We start from the raw sequence: 17,588 nt of genomic DNA on the forward strand, positions 1-17,588 counted from the left end.
TCTTCTTGTGCATCGAAGTGACATTACGTAGTGCAACAGACTGTATGTTCATAATACATTTTGGGCAAATGAGTGACCAAACACAGGTGAGCATGTTCATAAACACAGTGAACAGCAGAGGGGACTCCAACACCACACTGCACTTGCAGTATACAGACTATGAAATATCTCTGTTCCTGGTCTGACTGCATTTGAGTAGTTTTATGTAAAGAGTGGTAATAAGCCAGCTCCCAAAAATGCAGATAAAAGAGCTTTGGTCATAAGTATACTCTGAACTAGCGTAACGTACTGATTTCATTTCCTGCTCATTATGATACAACATTTGTACAATGAGGCCATCCCTTGAACACTTTCGAACACTATTTGTACTCCATGTTGGGCTTATTGGATCCCACTCTGGCACAAAACAAGACAAGCGATCAAAAAGAACTGAAAATAATTAATAGATTTGCCATGAATACATGAAAAGCACAGCAGTGTAAACAGCACTGGACTTGAGATGACATGTAGGAACAAAAGACTGTACTTCCCTGAGACAAGTTACAACATGTACTAGACCTGTGCTATATATAAACATCTAAAGGCTTTTCTCCTTAGATAGTCACATCATGTGATGTCAGGTAGTAGTAATAGTACTTTTGAAAAAAACTGAGGGAAAACAGTTGAAACTGAAAATGCATTGGTTCGGTTGAACTGCATCATGTCAGCACAAAATCATCAGCAAAATGTAGCCACTGCTGAGGAAGTGAATGACACTGAATAAGTTTTAGGAAGACAAAAAAACCACACCTCTACTTCCTGGTAAGAAGCGAACTTCCTATTATGCAGAGGTCACCTGTTTAGTTTCTTTTATGTGATGGCCAACTGCACACTTCCTGTTGCAACAGCTCTGCAGAAAAACAGCCCATCCTGCAATCTGAGGTGACGTTTGACTGCACTTCCACGTTCAAATCAGCATGTACACAAATCAGTTTGTCACCTACACCGATACACTTTAAATTCATCACACTGAGCCACTACATCTGTTCACATATTATAAGCTCCCTGCTGAGAATTAGTGGAGCTTATGCACATGCAGTGTGGCATGCTTGCAGAATTGCTGATAGTACAGAACATGCAGTACTGATTTCTGCAGCACAGCACATTATTCCTCACTTTCATTATTATAGTGGCGTCTCAGATGGATGCAGTTATCACGAGAACAGGGCTACTGACATTTTCTACATTCTTATGACTTCAGCGCTAGTCCACATTATGTAGGTTTTTATTCAGACAACACAAAAGGGTGTTTTGGTGTGTAAAAATCCAACCCCACAGGATGCCTCTACCAGGTGCTGCTTACAACATTGCCAGTTACACATCTATGTCTACAACCTGCTGGACTGAAAGATGACATGTAATGGAAACTTCAAACAGATGCAGCATGTACAATATCTTCCCCCAAGATTCAAAGTGTCCATGCCATGATGCAGCTACTAATTCCTTCACAGCCTTTATGGTTACATAAGCATGCAGGCTTAGCAACCACACAAGTAAAATTATTAAAGATATGATATGAATGTCTATATGTTATAATTATATGTAATCATTGTATTCATTAATTCACTAGTGACGTCTTCCTCAGGTGAGCGGATGGTGCATTTCTGGCCCAAGCCACAGTGGTCGGCCTCTCGGGAGAGGCAAAAACACGATCACGAACAGTCAGGTATCCCTTAGCCGGGTGAGGAATCCTGCAGGGGCTGAGAGACTGAGACCTCTGCACCCTCTTCATGGCCGGCACCTGGATTGAGGAGCCTTTTCCGGAGCGCAGCGAGACACTGGAGTTCATGGATGCTGCTGAAAGTGATGGAGACCAGCAGCTTGAGCCCATTCTGGTAGATGATACACCTGGGGTGGGGTGGGGAACAGTGGTTTCAATTGCTGTAAGTTTTGCCTCTCTAGTGACAAGCTCTCATCTAACATTACCAGAGAAAATCAGTTTGGACTGCTTGTTGGTACCTTTCTTTTTTTTTTTTCTTTTTTTTTAAATGTGAGGAAACATCCAAACCTGATGACAGATGAAGGATTTGATCGGCAGGGTGGCAGTCGTCGGTTTCTAAGCTTCGGCTGTTCCTAACGGCCTGGAGGGAGCGGAGACTGGTCCGTAGAGGTGACCTGGTCCTGCCTGGTGATGTTGCTGCAAAACACCGCAGCATTTTAATCAAGTTCACATACACACTTATTCTATCTCGCAACGCTGGTTAATGTGCTACAAATTTAGAGAGATTCTAAAGTGTGTTTTTAGGGATATTTTGTCATGGTTTAACCAAGCTGGAAAAAATATGTATGACAAACTTAATCATAAAAATAACTTTTATCTCTCACAGCGTCACAGCTTGTAAATGAAAATAAATAGATATAATTTCATTGACATCCTGTGTTTGGAAGTGAAAATATATAACCAAAAACAATTCTAGGAATCATTAAGAATCTAACTACACAAACAATCTTTGTGTTTGACTGAGACCTCCTCCCTCACACACTGAATCTTATCTTACTAAACACCTTACACCACCCTAATGAGGCCTCTGATTATACAGTAGAGTGTTAATGAAAACAGAATAGAAAATGTCTGTAGATGTCAGACTGTGCATGCTCTGTGTACCTTGATTCTGAGCGAGTTTAAGCAGCTTGAACTGGGTGACTTGCTGCTGAAGTCTGGCCAGTTTTGGACTTTGGCAGTTCTGCTTAGCAACGGATGTTGGTGACTGGCAAGAGGAAGAGCTTAGTGACGACAGACCAGGCTGCAAGCCAGAGGAAGATGAAGCCTCGGTTTTATTTCCTGGAGTGAAGTCATCAAAATTTTCGGCGGTGGTGTTAAAATATGAAGGAAGCATCACTGGTGACTCAGGGCTTCTCCGAGGTGATGCAGCAGCAGGGGTAGAAACATAGTCTTTTCGTAAACCTGAAAGATATAGATTAAAGTTATCTCTGTTCAAAGTTCATTGAGTGTGCAGTGTACAGTAAAAAAATCTAAAAGTCTCCTTTATACTCACTGGCCTCTTGTATGCGAGCCATAATGTGGACATCTGTGATGTCCGCCAGTCTGTCGTTTGTGTTTATGGAGTCATGGGTGATGCTCAGCTCATTGTTATCTGTGCAGATTAATAAATACAAGAGAGGTGTGACCAATAGACAATTTTTTGGATGAATATAAAGATTATTTATGTGTAGAAATTGATTTTGTTGCACAGATCAGTGTTGAAGAATTATGAGATGTATCTCAGGTTATTTTGTATGAAAAGAAGTTGAGGATCTTGAGGCTGTTGCCAGTACAATACCTAAACTGCCAGAGGTACTCTGTGTTGTACTGACAGTTGATGATTTGTCCATAGGGGAGCCCACAGTAGCATTGGCAGTGTGATGAAAAACTGCAGGACGTCTGTAGAACTGACTGCTTGATCCTGACAATACAGAGAGAGGACATAAGGTAAACCTGTGACCAAACTCACTGCCCTTGGAAGGATCTTTTTAAATGAAAACAATATTTGCAGTGTAGAGAATGAGCCTGTGCTTCTTCCTGACTTTGATCCAATCTATGTATCAGAAGGCAACATGCTGCCTCCATCTCAGGACTGGGGTTATCCAGGACGTGTCGACACCATTTGAGAGCAGACTCTGTTTTCTCCACAACCACCTGCTTCTTTGGAGGCTCATACAACCTGTGAGGATTAAGACGATACATTCACTAAGAACATGTCCCACTCTGGCTCTGGGTAAAGTTCAGAACTGTTCAGAAGTTAGCTCTCCTGATCAGCATCCACCTCATTCTAGATACTTTCATTGTCTGAGCTGACGACACCTACCATCTCTCTTCATCCTCCACATCATCCTCTACATCCAGGAGCTCGACCAAGTCCAAAGCAGACTCTTCTTCTCTTGGCTCGCTGTCCCAAAGGTCTTCTTGACAGTTATACCTGTACAGTGTCCCATCCATGGCACAGTAAGGCAAAGGTGAATTACTCCCTGACTTCAAATTATCTAGCCTTATCCTAGCATCCATGGCAAATGAACGACTGTTACAGCTCTTAAACCTTGCTGGTTCAGTGTCCATCCAGATGCTGCAGTATGGATCTGAACCGCCCTCCAGCCTCACAGGGTTGCTTCTCAGCTCACCATAGAAAAGGTGGTGGTTTGCACTTGTATCAAGCTGCACCGGTGGCTGATTGCAAAAATACAGACTCCAGTCTCTCTTCGGTTGTTGGTCTTGTGGTTCCATTTTCTTGCCAAAATCCTCAAAGCCTCTCACTTCTTCAAGCTGTCGTCCAGTTTTGGTTTGTTCCACCTCGGCGCTCCACGATGAAGATGTTCGCTGTGGTCAAATCAGGATCTGGCAAAATCTTCATTTTAAAATAATGTGATTGTCATTACGCTCTGCACAAACAGAAACTGTGTAGCTTCACTGTACCATATATTGACCCACATTTGTTGAGGGTTAAGTATAGACACCCAACAGATTGGATGGATTTAAAGAAGCATCATGAGCTTATGTGGATTAAAGAGTTTGTGAGCTGCAACTAAGAAAGAAAAAAGAGCCACTCCACATCACACCATCAAGACTAATACAGACAATACATATATTTGCTTCCTTTCTTGGTTTAGTCACACAGTGTGTGTGTGTTGTTGTTTAGCCATCAAGGACATTTAAACTCTTTATATTCAATGCACCAAGGAGGAAATTCTCTATCTGAAGTGTTTTTTCAGTAGATATTATATTGCCATTGATGTTCTTCAATGTGCTGCTGCTTTCTTTGACTGTCATATTACATGCGATAACTGAAATGTTTGTGGTTGACTGTTGTCAGATATACCTGCTTGACGCATAACACCCAAGGAAGTTGCATTGACAAGTGTGGTCAGACTACTTCTTCTCTCTCTCTCTCTCTTGCTCTTTCACACACACAAGCAGATTAACACAATATTTACAGCTTCTCTTACAGCCATTAGAAAACTAAAACTTTGAACCTTTCTCACCCAAACCACAGAGATCAAGTGCTACTTTGTTGTTTTTTTCTTCTGAGAGAAGAAAAAACAGTGCAAGAGATGTTGTGCATTTATTATAGAGTTCATGTATAATGTGTTCACACCAAGTCTCATCTGTTACAAATAATCAGATATTTGTCTGTTTCCTTCCAATCTACAAAATTTGTTCAATAATTTATGTCATTTATGATTTGTACTGTTCACATTTTCAAAACTGGACTTTATAATATACATGCATAGACAGATGAAAATGAGCAAAAGAATATCAATCAGCAAAATCACAAATCAATGAGTTCTACTTCAAGAGTAACTGCACTTCACCAGGTCTTGTATAGAAGGTAAACATTGCTGCAATGACCTCTAGGGGTTGAAAGGTAAAAGGTTTGTTGAATCAGACTATGCCCATGATCCCAGCTGGGTGTGGTCAGGTGTGGAAAGAGCATGTCATCAGTGGAGGCACTGCAATAAAGTGTTGTTTGTCAAGAATTAACTCCAGCATGTAACTTCCACTAAAACAACAATCTGTTGTCTTTACATTTCTGTGTATGTATGGGTTAAAGACTTTCAGGTGTTAATTAGTGAGCTTTAGAGGTACTGGTAAATGTAGTTTTTAAGTTTGGACAGACCCAGTCTAGCTGTTTCCATCTTAACGCTAAGCTAAGTTAGCTCCATACTTATTGTGAGACCTGAGTGTTGTGTAAAAGCCTGATCACAGCTGCATGTGAAACAACAAAAGTTTGCAGTGAACCATAAGCATTGTCGAGAAGCATATTTCCCCAAATGTTACAACTGTTCCTTTAAAAGAGGAAACAGAAATAGCATTTCAGATGAAGTGTTATCACTTGAGTTAAGGTCCATGCATTTAACAGATTATTTTGTTCTATAACCTGAAACTATTTTTAATTGGCCTGTTTCCAAGGTCAGCTCCAGTAAACATATTTTAGATGTGTGTCCTGTGTGTTCATGAGAAATAAGTGTTGTTGCTTCTATTGGTGGTAAGACCCAGGATCCGTATTGCTCATCATATAACTTGCATAGACAGACTTTTTTTTTTGATGGAAACAAAACATTTCACATTTACTTTTCATATGAAAATGAATAGTTTGACAACAATCTCTTAGAAACAAAACCCCAGGTTGCTCCCCATGGCTCACTTCACTTGCCCCTCCCAGAACATCCTTGAATCAACCTTTCCCTCATTTTAGAAAACACAGCAGGTCAGAGGGAGGAGGAGGTGTCTTCTCCTCTTCTGTGTCTGTGCTGCACCTGCGCCCTGCCTCCCTGCCCTTCACCTCACCGCCCACCGGTCTGTTTCCTATCGTCATCGCTGATGTCTCTCTGCTGTGTTACTCTCGCGTAGCGTCGACCGACCGGTGCTTCTTCACCGGCCGAGAAAACTACAACAACACGGTGCATCTCTTTTCTATTTAAAAGAAAATGTGGACTACCGAGCGGTGAATTAAACAGTAAAAGCGCCACCTCTGCCGGGGGAGGAAATGCAGGACCAAAGCGGCAAAGCACCACCCGGGAGCCCCGCTGTAGCCGCCGCAAACACAGCGCAGGTAGGAGCGGAGGTTTTGGGCTCTTCACCGCTGGGTCAACATCAAACATATCACTCTGGGTGGGTTTAAGAGACATGTTAGACTCTTTAAGCAAAGTTAGCCTCCCCTACTGGTGATTTAATTTCACCTTTCGGGGCCCGGGGCTCTCAGAGGTGTACACTGGTCGAGGCAGGAAAGATAAAATTTCTTCAGGTGAAGCAGTCTAACCTGTCCGTCCACATTGCTCTCAGCTCTGTGGCTTGTCTTCAGCTAGCTGTACACAGTGCAGAGATAAAGCCTGAGCCGGTGTACTTACTCCACAGATGTGTTTGCCCAGACTTTTCTCAACCACACAAACAGATTACGGCTTATCCCGTATCCTGTTATTCAATATTATCACGGCAATTTACCAATTTACCATTTTCCTCAAAGCTTTACCTTTGTGCCATTTAGACATGCGATACCCATTTATGTTGTACACGCTGGTATTGTAGGTATAGAAAGTCTTTTCAATTGAGAAGTAGGCTACTCGCAAGATATTTATAACAGGCGATATATATATATATATATATATATATATATATATATATATATATATATATATATATATATATATATATATATATATTTTTTTTTTTATTTTTTTTTTTTTTCCCTTTTTCCCCTTTTTTTCCCCCCTTATATATATATATATATATATATATATATATATTTTCCGGTGAAACAAAGGTACATACATGTATACAATCTATTAATCATAAATATTAATTGATTAGTTAATTATACATATATATTTTAATGATTAATCAGTTGATCATTGAGGATAGAATCAGGGTTTAATAAGTTTCTAAGTTAGTAAAGATGTACTGCTTCTTGTGTTATATTCACAAGTGATCTTTTACCAGATGATGATGGTGAAGATGATGATGATAGTTCTCTTTTTAACACAGCCTTCAATGCTGATGCATTGAATCTCTTACTTTACTCTCATCAGTGAAGTAGGCTGAACATACTCCTCTGTCAACACAGCTACATTGTGCAGTACTTCAACTTCCTAGTTCCTATATCGACGTGTGTATGCTGCCATGTGTTCACATGTTAATGTTATGTTATCCTTGTAGATTTATAATGAAACTATGGTTGTTGTATTTGTGTCACTGATGGATTGTTAATGTAAACATTTGACAATGACAGTAACAGCACAGTAAAGCAGAAGCTGTTATCTTAATCAGACTTCCTCCCTGCAGCCTGACATGAGAGAAATGGTTCCTCTGTTGTTTAGAGATGGATGGCTTGCCGGAAGGAAGAAGGAAGAAATAATTTAGCTGACACCTCATGAGTTAGAAAGGCAGGCAGGCGGACAGACAGACAGGGTAAACCTTAACCAAAAGCTTGTTTTATGGTTGAAATAAAAGATCACCTACAGTACCTCTGAGCTGTAACCATGCTTGGTGTTTTTACTTGGTACTGTGCCTAATAATGAATTATTAGAACTGATTAATTCTCTGTTGCTTGACTAATGATGAATCACTTTTGCAATATTCTGTATAATCCACATATAAACATCTTTGACAACCTTATCATGAAAAACAAAGAAAATTGATCAATTCCACATTTGCTCTGATGTCTGTATTACTGTATATTTCCTTTCCGATATCAGTTTTAACAGTGTGTGTATTTTTTTCTAGAATTCAGTTCATTTGAACGGACATAGCATCTCTCAAAATGGCCACAACCCATCAGCTGCGCCTGCAGCACAGTCACAAATTGAATCCAGACCTTCAAGTCCTGTACCCACTCCAACTGCAGTTATTCCCAGGGAGCAGTGGGGAGGGAAGTACGAGTTCCTGCTCTCCTGTATTGGATATTGCGTGGGGCTGGGGAACGTGTGGCGGTTCCCCTACCTTTGTTACCGCAATGGAGGAGGTGAGCGGTCTGCAAGCATGTCCATTTCCCTCTGAAGTCTCAAATGCTTTAAATGCCAGGGCGTATGTCTCTAATGATTTGTTACACCTATGTGGGCAAGAGGCACTCTTCGCCCTGCCCTTGGGTGTGCCCTGTCCTTCCTAATCATGCTGGCTTATTTTGCACACTCAGTCCAGAGCTCTCCATGGCAGCCTTTGGTACTTGGAGCCAGAACACAAAGCATTTACTAATCCTATAAGTAGAGACAGTGTGTTTTTCCTTGATTACACACCAGACATGTGGTCTGCCTGTGTATCCCAGCTTTCCACACTCTGCATCTCCATCTGAAATCAAACAAGTTGGAGCTTGACTAACAGTAAAGCAGAATAACACCTGTCTGTGAAGCTGCCACCTAGACAGAGGCTGTATAAGTTAACCTGCCTCTGCAGGCTGTCTGCTTGTTTGTAGCTGCACAAGCCAAATCATCATATGGATGTTTCACCCAGCGCCACCCTTCCTCAGTCTGACCTATTTCTGATCTTCACAGGTGTGTTTCTCATCCCCTACTTCATTATGCTCTTTGTTACGGGTGTCCCGCTCTTTCTCATGGAGCTGAGCTTAGGCCAGTACGGAGCAGCTGGCCCCATCACTGTGTGGAAATGCTGCCCTTTACTCAAAGGTAATGACCCGCTCTGTCGTGCTTCTCGGTCCAGTAATTACACACTTGCATACACCGTAAGCCTGTGACACAACCATGGAAACTTTTAGAGGTAATTATATCAGTGTAGTCACTTAATGTGAGGTTATACATAATTCTAATTAGCCAGACAATGTTAAATAGTTGAACAATATCTGATCACAGCTCTATGTTAATTACCTTGGTATCTTGAGCATCCCGTTTGAACCGTATGTAATCATTTGCGTGAGCAGGAACTCAAGATGACATCAAAATGCCTGTGTCACCAGTCAGCCCGCACTAGCATTGTATTCCAGGAAAATAACTTGCTGACTCACATCAGCTTGCTACCTCATTATCACACGTCACGCAGCCAATCCTAAACATGCTGCTCCTCAGTTGCTAAATATAAGCATCTGATAAAGAAACCTGCAGGAACTGTGTAAGAGCCAAAAAAACACAGCCAGAAAAGCAGGTTTTTATCGTGAAGGTAGTTTATGTTTTGAATGGAAAATGCCAACATCAACTTGGCAGGCTAAATTAAGAGAGAGTTGAGGTAGAGTTTCTCCAAGTGTTACAGAAGGTATATAAAGAAAATGCGGTTAGCTGTCCCAGCATTGAATGTCTGGAATGCTGTAATTATGGAGCGATACGCTCTGAGGTGTTTATTAAATATATTCTGTGCAGATATTGTTTCTGCAAGTACAATATCTGTACAACAGGGTTCATACAGCAGCTTCATCTATATCAGATGGATCCAACTGATATCTCATGTACAATGTCTGATATAATAGTTTATATCCTGAGATACTTAAGGCCTTTCTTCTGTCATTTCTCATAGGTATTGGCATTGGGATGCTCTGTGTGTCCACACTGGTGTGTCTTTACTATAATGTCATTATAGCTTGGACGTTTTATTACCTGGGCAGCTCCTTCCAGAGCCCTCTGCCCTGGTCTTGTGATGCTCTAGCCAATGCAGCACTTTGTGGTAATGCCACCACTGGCAATAGCTCCACTGGTAGAGCCCTCAGCCCCACAGAAATCTTCTGGAAGTAAGTGCAATTACTGATCTCTCTTATGTGAAGAAATCAGTGTATGTGGATTGTTTTCTTAACTTATGCTTCTTTGGACTGTAAACTGTAACCTCTTGCCATTTTATGCCTTTTATTTTCAGAGAGGGTGTTATTTTTCATTCCTTTTTAACAGATTTGTAATTTGCTCTGGCAGAACACACAAGCCTTGTGCAAATACTTTGACTTTTGTCAACAAACATCACTATTGTTCACAATGACTGGACACCTTAAACTGGTTAAACTTTCACCTTTATATATGACCGAGAACTTAATGGCAACACCTTACTGTGTATGATTCCTGGAAACATACTGTATAACATCTACATCATGCAAAAGACTTCCAGTTTCCTAATATAAACCATTTTGACATCTTATAAGAACAGTTGCAAGGCATCATGATTATATTACTTTCTACTTTCTTTCTATATCACAGTTACTCCTCAGTTCTTTGAGTACATCTTACATGAAAGGTGTATGGTCTTGTGAACATAGTGAAAAAGCCACAGTGCCATGTTGACAGCTTACTGTCTGCTTTGGGTGAAAGAAAGGGTTTATTGATACACAGCAAACAAACCAAAGGGCTCAGACTGAGGCCAGATATAACATCTAAGTCAGACTGATTGTTGACCCTGCTACCAAACTTAGTTTCAAAAAAGCATGGTGGGCTGTTACAAAAGAAGCAATACATTATATTATGCTTATAATGACATAAATACCTGACTTCCTGTGTAGACAATACGTTACATTACTTTATAAACTTTCATGCAAAATGGGTAAAGCTATTGATATTGTATTAAGCCACAAGTATTCTAATCATATCTGCAACCCCCTATGACTGGTAATACATAGTATGTTACATTATACTGTGCATTATACATTGTACATTATTAGGGCCTATTACAACTCTGACAAAGCATTATCCTTGTGTTACAACACATTATCTGCACAATGCATTATAGATAAGGACCTAGAAAATATAACATATTCTTCTTCCTCTTCTTTAGTGCTACTCTCTTATAGCACTTACAGCTCGGGACTCAAATGTTGCACATGCTACATATCTGCTATGCATTCTAATGCAAAGAAAAATATTTGAATAATGGTCATTTTCTTCTGACAAATATCTTCATGTTCAGTTACAAATCCAGCCTAACAGCTGAGCTCTGTTTATTTTGAGTCAATTAATGTTTAAGTGTGGCAGAAGGTGTGGTAATAGTCGTGCTCTGATATATATGTTTGTGTTTGACTTGTGTGTCTTGCAGTGAGCAGGTACTGGGTGTAGTACACAGTGAGGGTCTTCACAACCCGGGCCCTGTCCGGTGGCAGTTGGCCCTGTGCCTCCTGGCTGCCTGGATCATCATCTTCCTGTGTATGCTCAAGGGCATCCGCAGCTCTGGCAAGGTGAATCTACACAATGTTGTTATTGTCAGTTCATACAAAACACACACACAAACACTCGTGCCCTTTGCTGTCAAAACTTGTCGGTCTAATACTTGTCTGTGTTTTCAGGTGGTTTATGTCACAGCCACCTTCCCATACTTTGTGCTCATTGTCCTGATCATCAGAGGCGCTACACTGGAGGGCTCTCTTCAGGGTGTTGCTTTCTACCTCACTCCAGACTGGGGCCGATTAGCCAATGCACAGGTACTTCTGATGGTAGACTGGTAAATATGAGGATGTAGAGTCTGTGAACTCAGTGCTTTGTTATTGTTATAGAAATAACAAAAGATTTTTTTTTTTTTTGTCTATAACATTGCAGGTGTGGAACGACGCAGCCTCACAGATCTTCTACTCCTTAGGTATTGGAGTTGGAGGGCTGCTCTCGATGGCCTCTTACAATAAGTTCGACAACAACGTCATCAGGTGTGTTTGCGCGCTGCTCTAACGTTCGCTCTGTCACTGCACTCACAACAGCTTCAGTCTTTTAATCATGGCTCTTTTGATTTCAGGGACACTCTAGTTATCACCACAGGAAACTGCTGCACCAGCTTCTTTGCAGGATTTGCCATATTCTCAATCCTGGGTCACATGGCATGGAGGAAAGGAGTACCCGTTAGAGAGGTGGCAGATACAGGTAGTTACTTAGTCCAGTTGAAGAAATAAAAATCCTTTCATATTATGTTGTTTTGAACTGCATGTATTCCCATTTTTTGCCTTTAGGTCCTGGTTTGGCCTTTGTTGCTTACCCAGAAGCCCTTGCTCTACTGCCAGGCTCAGTGTTTTGGTCCATTATGTTCTTCCTAATGCTCTTTATGCTGGGAGTCGATACACTGGTAAGGCTGCACACTTGTGAGATTGACACTGGCAAAAATACAATCCACACCCACATATATGATGTCCTCTGCTCTGCTGCCTCACAGTTTGGCAACATGGAGGGCATCACCACCGCTGTGCTCGACGAGTTTCCGCAGCTCAGAGGGAACACGCTGCACAAGTCCTTGTTCTTGGGCTTGCTGTGTTTTTGCTTCTACCTGATGGGTCTCTTGTTGGTGACGAATGTGAGTGTGTTTTTTAAATGAACTGTAGTGAATGAGGAATGTGGTTGCAAATGCATTTTCTCTGTGATCAGACTCACATTTCCCATGCTGTCTGTGTCTTCATAGGGAGGGATTTACTGGTTCACTCTCATTGACTCCTTCAGCACTAGTTTCGGCCTCATCATCATCACCCTCTTCATGTGCATTGGCATCTCCTTCTTCTATGGTAGCCCATCTCACTCCCCTAACCCATCGCATCAAACTCCTCTAACACAATATTGTTCCTCCATATGTGTCTCAGTCATCCAGGACACTGATATCAAGCAGTTTAACTGCTGCATATCGCATCATTTCACCAACTTGTTGTTCGTAATAATAAATTGAACACATTTTCTGTTATATTCTGTTGTCCCATTGGTATCTTGTTTTTTCCAGGGTTCCTAATATGCACCCCTTAATGAACTTTTCTTATTAGGAGTCAACCAGTTTTGCCAAGACATTATTGATATGATCTGCCACTGCCCTCCCTGGTGCACCAAAGTGCTGCTTTACTTCAAAGCATGCTGGGTTTTCTTCACGCCATTTCTTCTGCTGGTGAGTAAACACGTGTAGTTTTGATATTTGTTACTGGTAAACGAAGGTACAATGTGACATCAGTATTTTCAGAATACGTATCAAACTTCCAGAAATGTGGCTGGCTTATTGTGTTATCTGGTTGTTTTCTAAAAACCTAAATGCTTTGACATTCAGGTAGTATCTTTCTTAGTATAATTGGGCAGGAGTGGCTACTGTTCATTAGAGCTATTTAAACTAGAGCTATTTAACTAATGAAAATTAATCAATGAAGAAGTTTCACTTTGTTGAAACAGTGAGCAAGGAGAACAGCATATTTGTCAAGTGTATTTATTTTCATACAGTCTGACAGTTTGGCTCATCTGCTTTTGAGGCTGAAATTTCCTCAGGGGTCACCAGTGAACAGCCAGTCCCCTCCTTTTATTCTTCCTTTTTGTTTGATCCATTACGTTACTGATTTTCTTTAAGTATTTTGATTTGAATATTGGATGCAAATCAATACAGCCTCTGTAGAGCACCTCAAACTAAAAATCCTTAGCTTGTTTGCTTAGGACAGGACAAGGAACATTATTTTTTAGATTATGTGAGGTTAGACACAAAATAAACATTTTTATTAAGATTATTTAGACAAGAACTATAACTATATTATAATGTCCAGTTATGACCTTCACTACCAGCTTGTGTTAAGTGTGCTGTTGAGCTAAAGCACATATCATATACACTACATAGAGTATTGTTGGTTTGTATCATTTACACAAGCTGTGTTACATCACTCCCTCTCTTATTTCTCCTGCTCTTTTCTATATGTTGCCTGAGGCAGAATTACCATCTACAGTAAGGCTGATTGATATTGAAATACCTATCTGATGACACCTCTATTGTCATGCATTTCTGTACTTTCAGTAAAAGGGTAATTTAATGAGGGGTGAGACAGCATGCTCTCTCAGAGATATATCTATATAAATATCCCGTTAAATGACTGAATTGTTTATCAGAAGCTGAAGGAAAGTATGATAAATTGTTACAAAAGGTCAAAGAAACTAAAATATCACTCAGTGTAGCCAACTGTGCTGAAATCTTCACAACAGAAGTGAATAATTCAAAAGGAGAAACCGACATTCAATCTGAGTTCCCCCTGCAGCATTTCTCTGCTGGCCTTCTCAGCCTCTCTTCTTCTATTGCCATTGTAGCTTTTTGTTAAGTTGAAACATTCCTCTGTTCACTCTGTGCCTGTCCCCTTGTGGCTCTAGTTCATCCTGACATACATCTTCATTGAGATGTACAACACATCACTTCACTATGGGTCCTATGTGTACCCCCGGTGGGGCAAAGCGCTGGGCGTGTGCATGGGTGCGACCTGCTGTCTACAGATCCTCATCTGGGCCATTGTGGCCATCTGCAAGGAAACTGGAACACTGAAAGACGTTAGTATCACCACTATGTCATTCTGTCACTGTGGAGTCTGGTTACACCTCTCCCAACAGTCACACTAACAGCATAGCTCCACGTGTCACTGCTGTACCTGTTAGAATCTGTCTCTCGCTTCTTTTTTCACAGCGTTTCCAGAAAGCAATCCGACCTTTGAATTCCTGGAGAGTGAACAACTTGAACAGCGCGGGGAGAACGGAGGAGCACGTGGAGCCCGAGAGGGTTGAGGCTCCGTTCACTGTCACGCTCACAGACATGGACTTTACTGCGATGACATGGGAGGCGTGAAGCCAGCCGTCGCAGCGTGGAGAGCGGTGATGAGCGCACAGCGATGAGCAAACTATGTTGTTAAGAGAAGGAGGAATTTATCATTATGTTATTTGCCCCAGCTTGGATCTGGTGGCTGAACAGACTGTGAGTCCTGCAGGGCAGTGTGGATTATTTGTTTTATTTATACTGTTATGTATGATTGAATAGTGTTTTTTACATTTTTTATTTTTTACAGCTTGTAGAATACAAGGTAACAGCTGAGTCTGGATCATCCTCATCTTAGATGACATTGTAGCATCTTAGAACATTTAGATGAGCATATTTCTGATGGTATTTATTGTCCTAATAGTGTAGTGCAATGAATTTTCACTGACTGCGGTCAGCAGCAGCTGGAGGACCAGATTTTGTTTATCTTGTAGAAGCAGGAGGGACAAAAAAAGCTGCAGAGACTCTTGACTGTAACCCACCACACCACTGATAGACCAGGAGAAGTGAGCCACAAATCATCAGCCTGTCTAACTAAAATGGTGTTGATGACACAGCCTCACTAAGTCAGAACCACTTTTAAGTTATCTTAATTTTTAAAATGAACAACTGCTAAAAACAATTATTGCTAGAATGAATGAATGAATTTAAAAATTGCTTGCCAAATGATCTGATATTTTTCAAGATACTGTTTTGTCTGACCGTCTGTATTTCGCATGAACAGTTCCTGCAGATTTCTGCTGAAAATGTAGCAATCAATTTACTCCTAAAAAAGATTATATTGTCACACTTAAAACTACATTCTGCACTAATATTGTGGACAGGCTTTTAAGTGGGACTTTCTGACTAAACTTAGTTATCCATAGCAAAATATAATATATAACAGATAGGGTATCTATTTACACATATAGTAGGCTTCTGTTTTGGTTTTTTTTGTTCACTGGAATTTTGCTTCCCTCAGTTTCGAATTTCCATCCTGCTGTTTATTAGCAGCTAATAAACAGCAGGATGGAAATTCCTTGGGTCACTGTACATGATTGGTTAAATATATTATATGTAAATATATTAAATATATATCAGGAGAGGCATTCGCCACTTAAATCTATTGTCTATTTGAGGACATGATTATTGTGATATCAGTCTTTCTAACTTTTCTCACAACTTCCTGTCACTCTGATCTAAGGTCCCACTTATAGAAAACATCAAAATTGGTTGTGAAAATGTTAGCTTTTGGCACATTGGCTACACTGCTTAACTTATGATATTAAACCTGGGACATAAAGGAAAGAATAATTACAAAAAGACCTCCCCTAGATGTGACAGCTTACCTGGACACACTGGTCACTGATTAATGTGTTGTTTATTTCCTGAAGCGGCTGCCTAAAATAGACTGTCCCAGATGAATCACATCTGTTAACCATACTAATTGCACTTTTCTCACAGGTTTTGTTGTGTGTGTGTGTGTGTGTGTGTTTTTTTTTTTTTTTTTGTCTATGTTTAAACATTTTATTTGGGGTAACTGATGAAAATTCCCCCATTGTTTTTCAGGCTGTTTACTCATAAACTGTTTTCATGGGCGTATGTGCTCACTATTGCATTCATGTTGCAAAGAAAAAGGCTGTGGATCTGCCAAATCTGCACTAGCTGCATTTTTAAACCGTTTCAATCACATTAAACTTTTAATTCTGTGTATATTAATATTAAGGGGTGTTGTTTTCTTTCTGTCAAGCAGGATCACTACTTTAAAACTGTATTAAGAACAGAAATTTTTTTATCATCCTTTGTTTTAGGATTGTATGTCATGTCATAAAACTCCTCTTTTGCCTTTTTAACGCCTTGTTGCCATTCTTGTATATATTGCTGTGCATAATGATTAAATATTCTCAATGTCTTCATATCTTAATTTAACTATTGATTCCTTTGTCATTATTATTATTTGTGATTATACTTATTGGTGATTTTTCTTTTAAAGATGTCTGATGGAAAACTATTTCCATCTGTGAGATGGCTATTAATATAGTCTTACAGTTTTATTTAACTTTAAAAAAAAAAAAAAAAAAACTTCTATCACTCTGAGAATCCCCTCTTGAATGTTAGTTTTGAAACAATAAATTTATGATGAACATAACAGTCAGTGACGTGGTAGTATGCAGGTGAGTGGGCTCAGTAAGGTCAGACTCATGTCCAGTACACAAACTGAAAAAATATGACATCGCATTTCAAGTCTGACCATGTCTGACCGTGACCCAAGGTTTTCTCAAACTGTAGTTGTTTGAAATAGCAATACATGAATTGTACCTCAAGGGGGCAATGGTGCACATTGATTAAATCACAGAGTAGGCGTGTTTAGTCCAAGGTTGCACACTTGCTGTGACCGCAGAGGAAATATTATTTTATTAATAATATTGATGCAAATAGTATTTGAAATGGGTGTTGATGAGTGAAAAGGGTGATGACGTGTGAGCGTTGTAACTTGTGACAATAACTGAAAGAAGTTAAACAAAGTGAACGTATGCACAATCTACATCACCGTAATAACTATTTAATTACATTAGTTGAAATGATGGGCCGCCAGCTTCTCCACCCTGTACGGGACGGAAGAGTGCCCCTTTGTAACAGGGCTGGGTGGCAAAATCAG

At 40.3% G+C, this 17,588-nt stretch overlaps 2 protein-coding genes across 3 annotated transcripts; one reads left to right on the plus strand and one right to left on the minus strand.

Annotated features, from left to right (window-relative positions):
• Positions 1-66: 66 nt before the first annotated feature.
• LOC127143706 (SLAIN motif-containing protein-like) lies at positions 67-6,198 on the minus strand. Its single transcript, XM_051078801.1, has 7 exons — positions 3,846-6,198; positions 3,565-3,701; positions 3,321-3,443; positions 3,036-3,134; positions 2,645-2,944; positions 2,048-2,176; positions 67-1,887 (listed from the first exon to the last, which is right to left on the minus strand). Exons 1-7 carry the CDS (start codon positions 4,256-4,258, stop codon positions 1,598-1,600), a joined length of 1,491 nt encoding a protein of 496 aa, XP_050934758.1. The 5' UTR covers positions 4,259-6,198; the 3' UTR covers positions 67-1,597.
• A 152-nt stretch (positions 6,199-6,350) lies between these two features.
• Positions 6,351-16,858, plus strand: slc6a7 (solute carrier family 6 member 7). Of its 2 annotated transcripts, none has more exons than XM_018691926.2 (14): positions 6,351-6,584; positions 8,252-8,489; positions 9,016-9,147; positions 9,986-10,196; positions 11,480-11,618; positions 11,727-11,861; positions 11,977-12,080; positions 12,167-12,291; positions 12,378-12,490; positions 12,578-12,715; positions 12,821-12,920; positions 13,170-13,288; positions 14,518-14,691; positions 14,825-16,858. In XM_018691926.2, the coding sequence occupies exons 1-14, from the start codon at positions 6,519-6,521 to the stop codon at positions 14,981-14,983; spliced, it is 1,953 nt and encodes a 650-aa protein (XP_018547442.1). In that variant the 5' UTR covers positions 6,351-6,518; the 3' UTR covers positions 14,984-16,858. The 2 variants fall into 2 exon arrangements, with proteins under 2 accessions (XP_018547442.1, XP_018547445.1); XM_018691929.2 differs by having other exon boundaries at positions 6,499-6,643.
• Positions 16,859-17,588: the final 730 nt, after the last annotated feature.

Source organism: Lates calcarifer, linkage group LG20 (genome assembly GCF_001640805.2).
Source record: "Lates calcarifer isolate ASB-BC8 linkage group LG20, TLL_Latcal_v3, whole genome shotgun sequence".
Classification (NCBI taxonomy): Eukaryota; Metazoa; Chordata; class Actinopteri; family Centropomidae; genus Lates; species Lates calcarifer.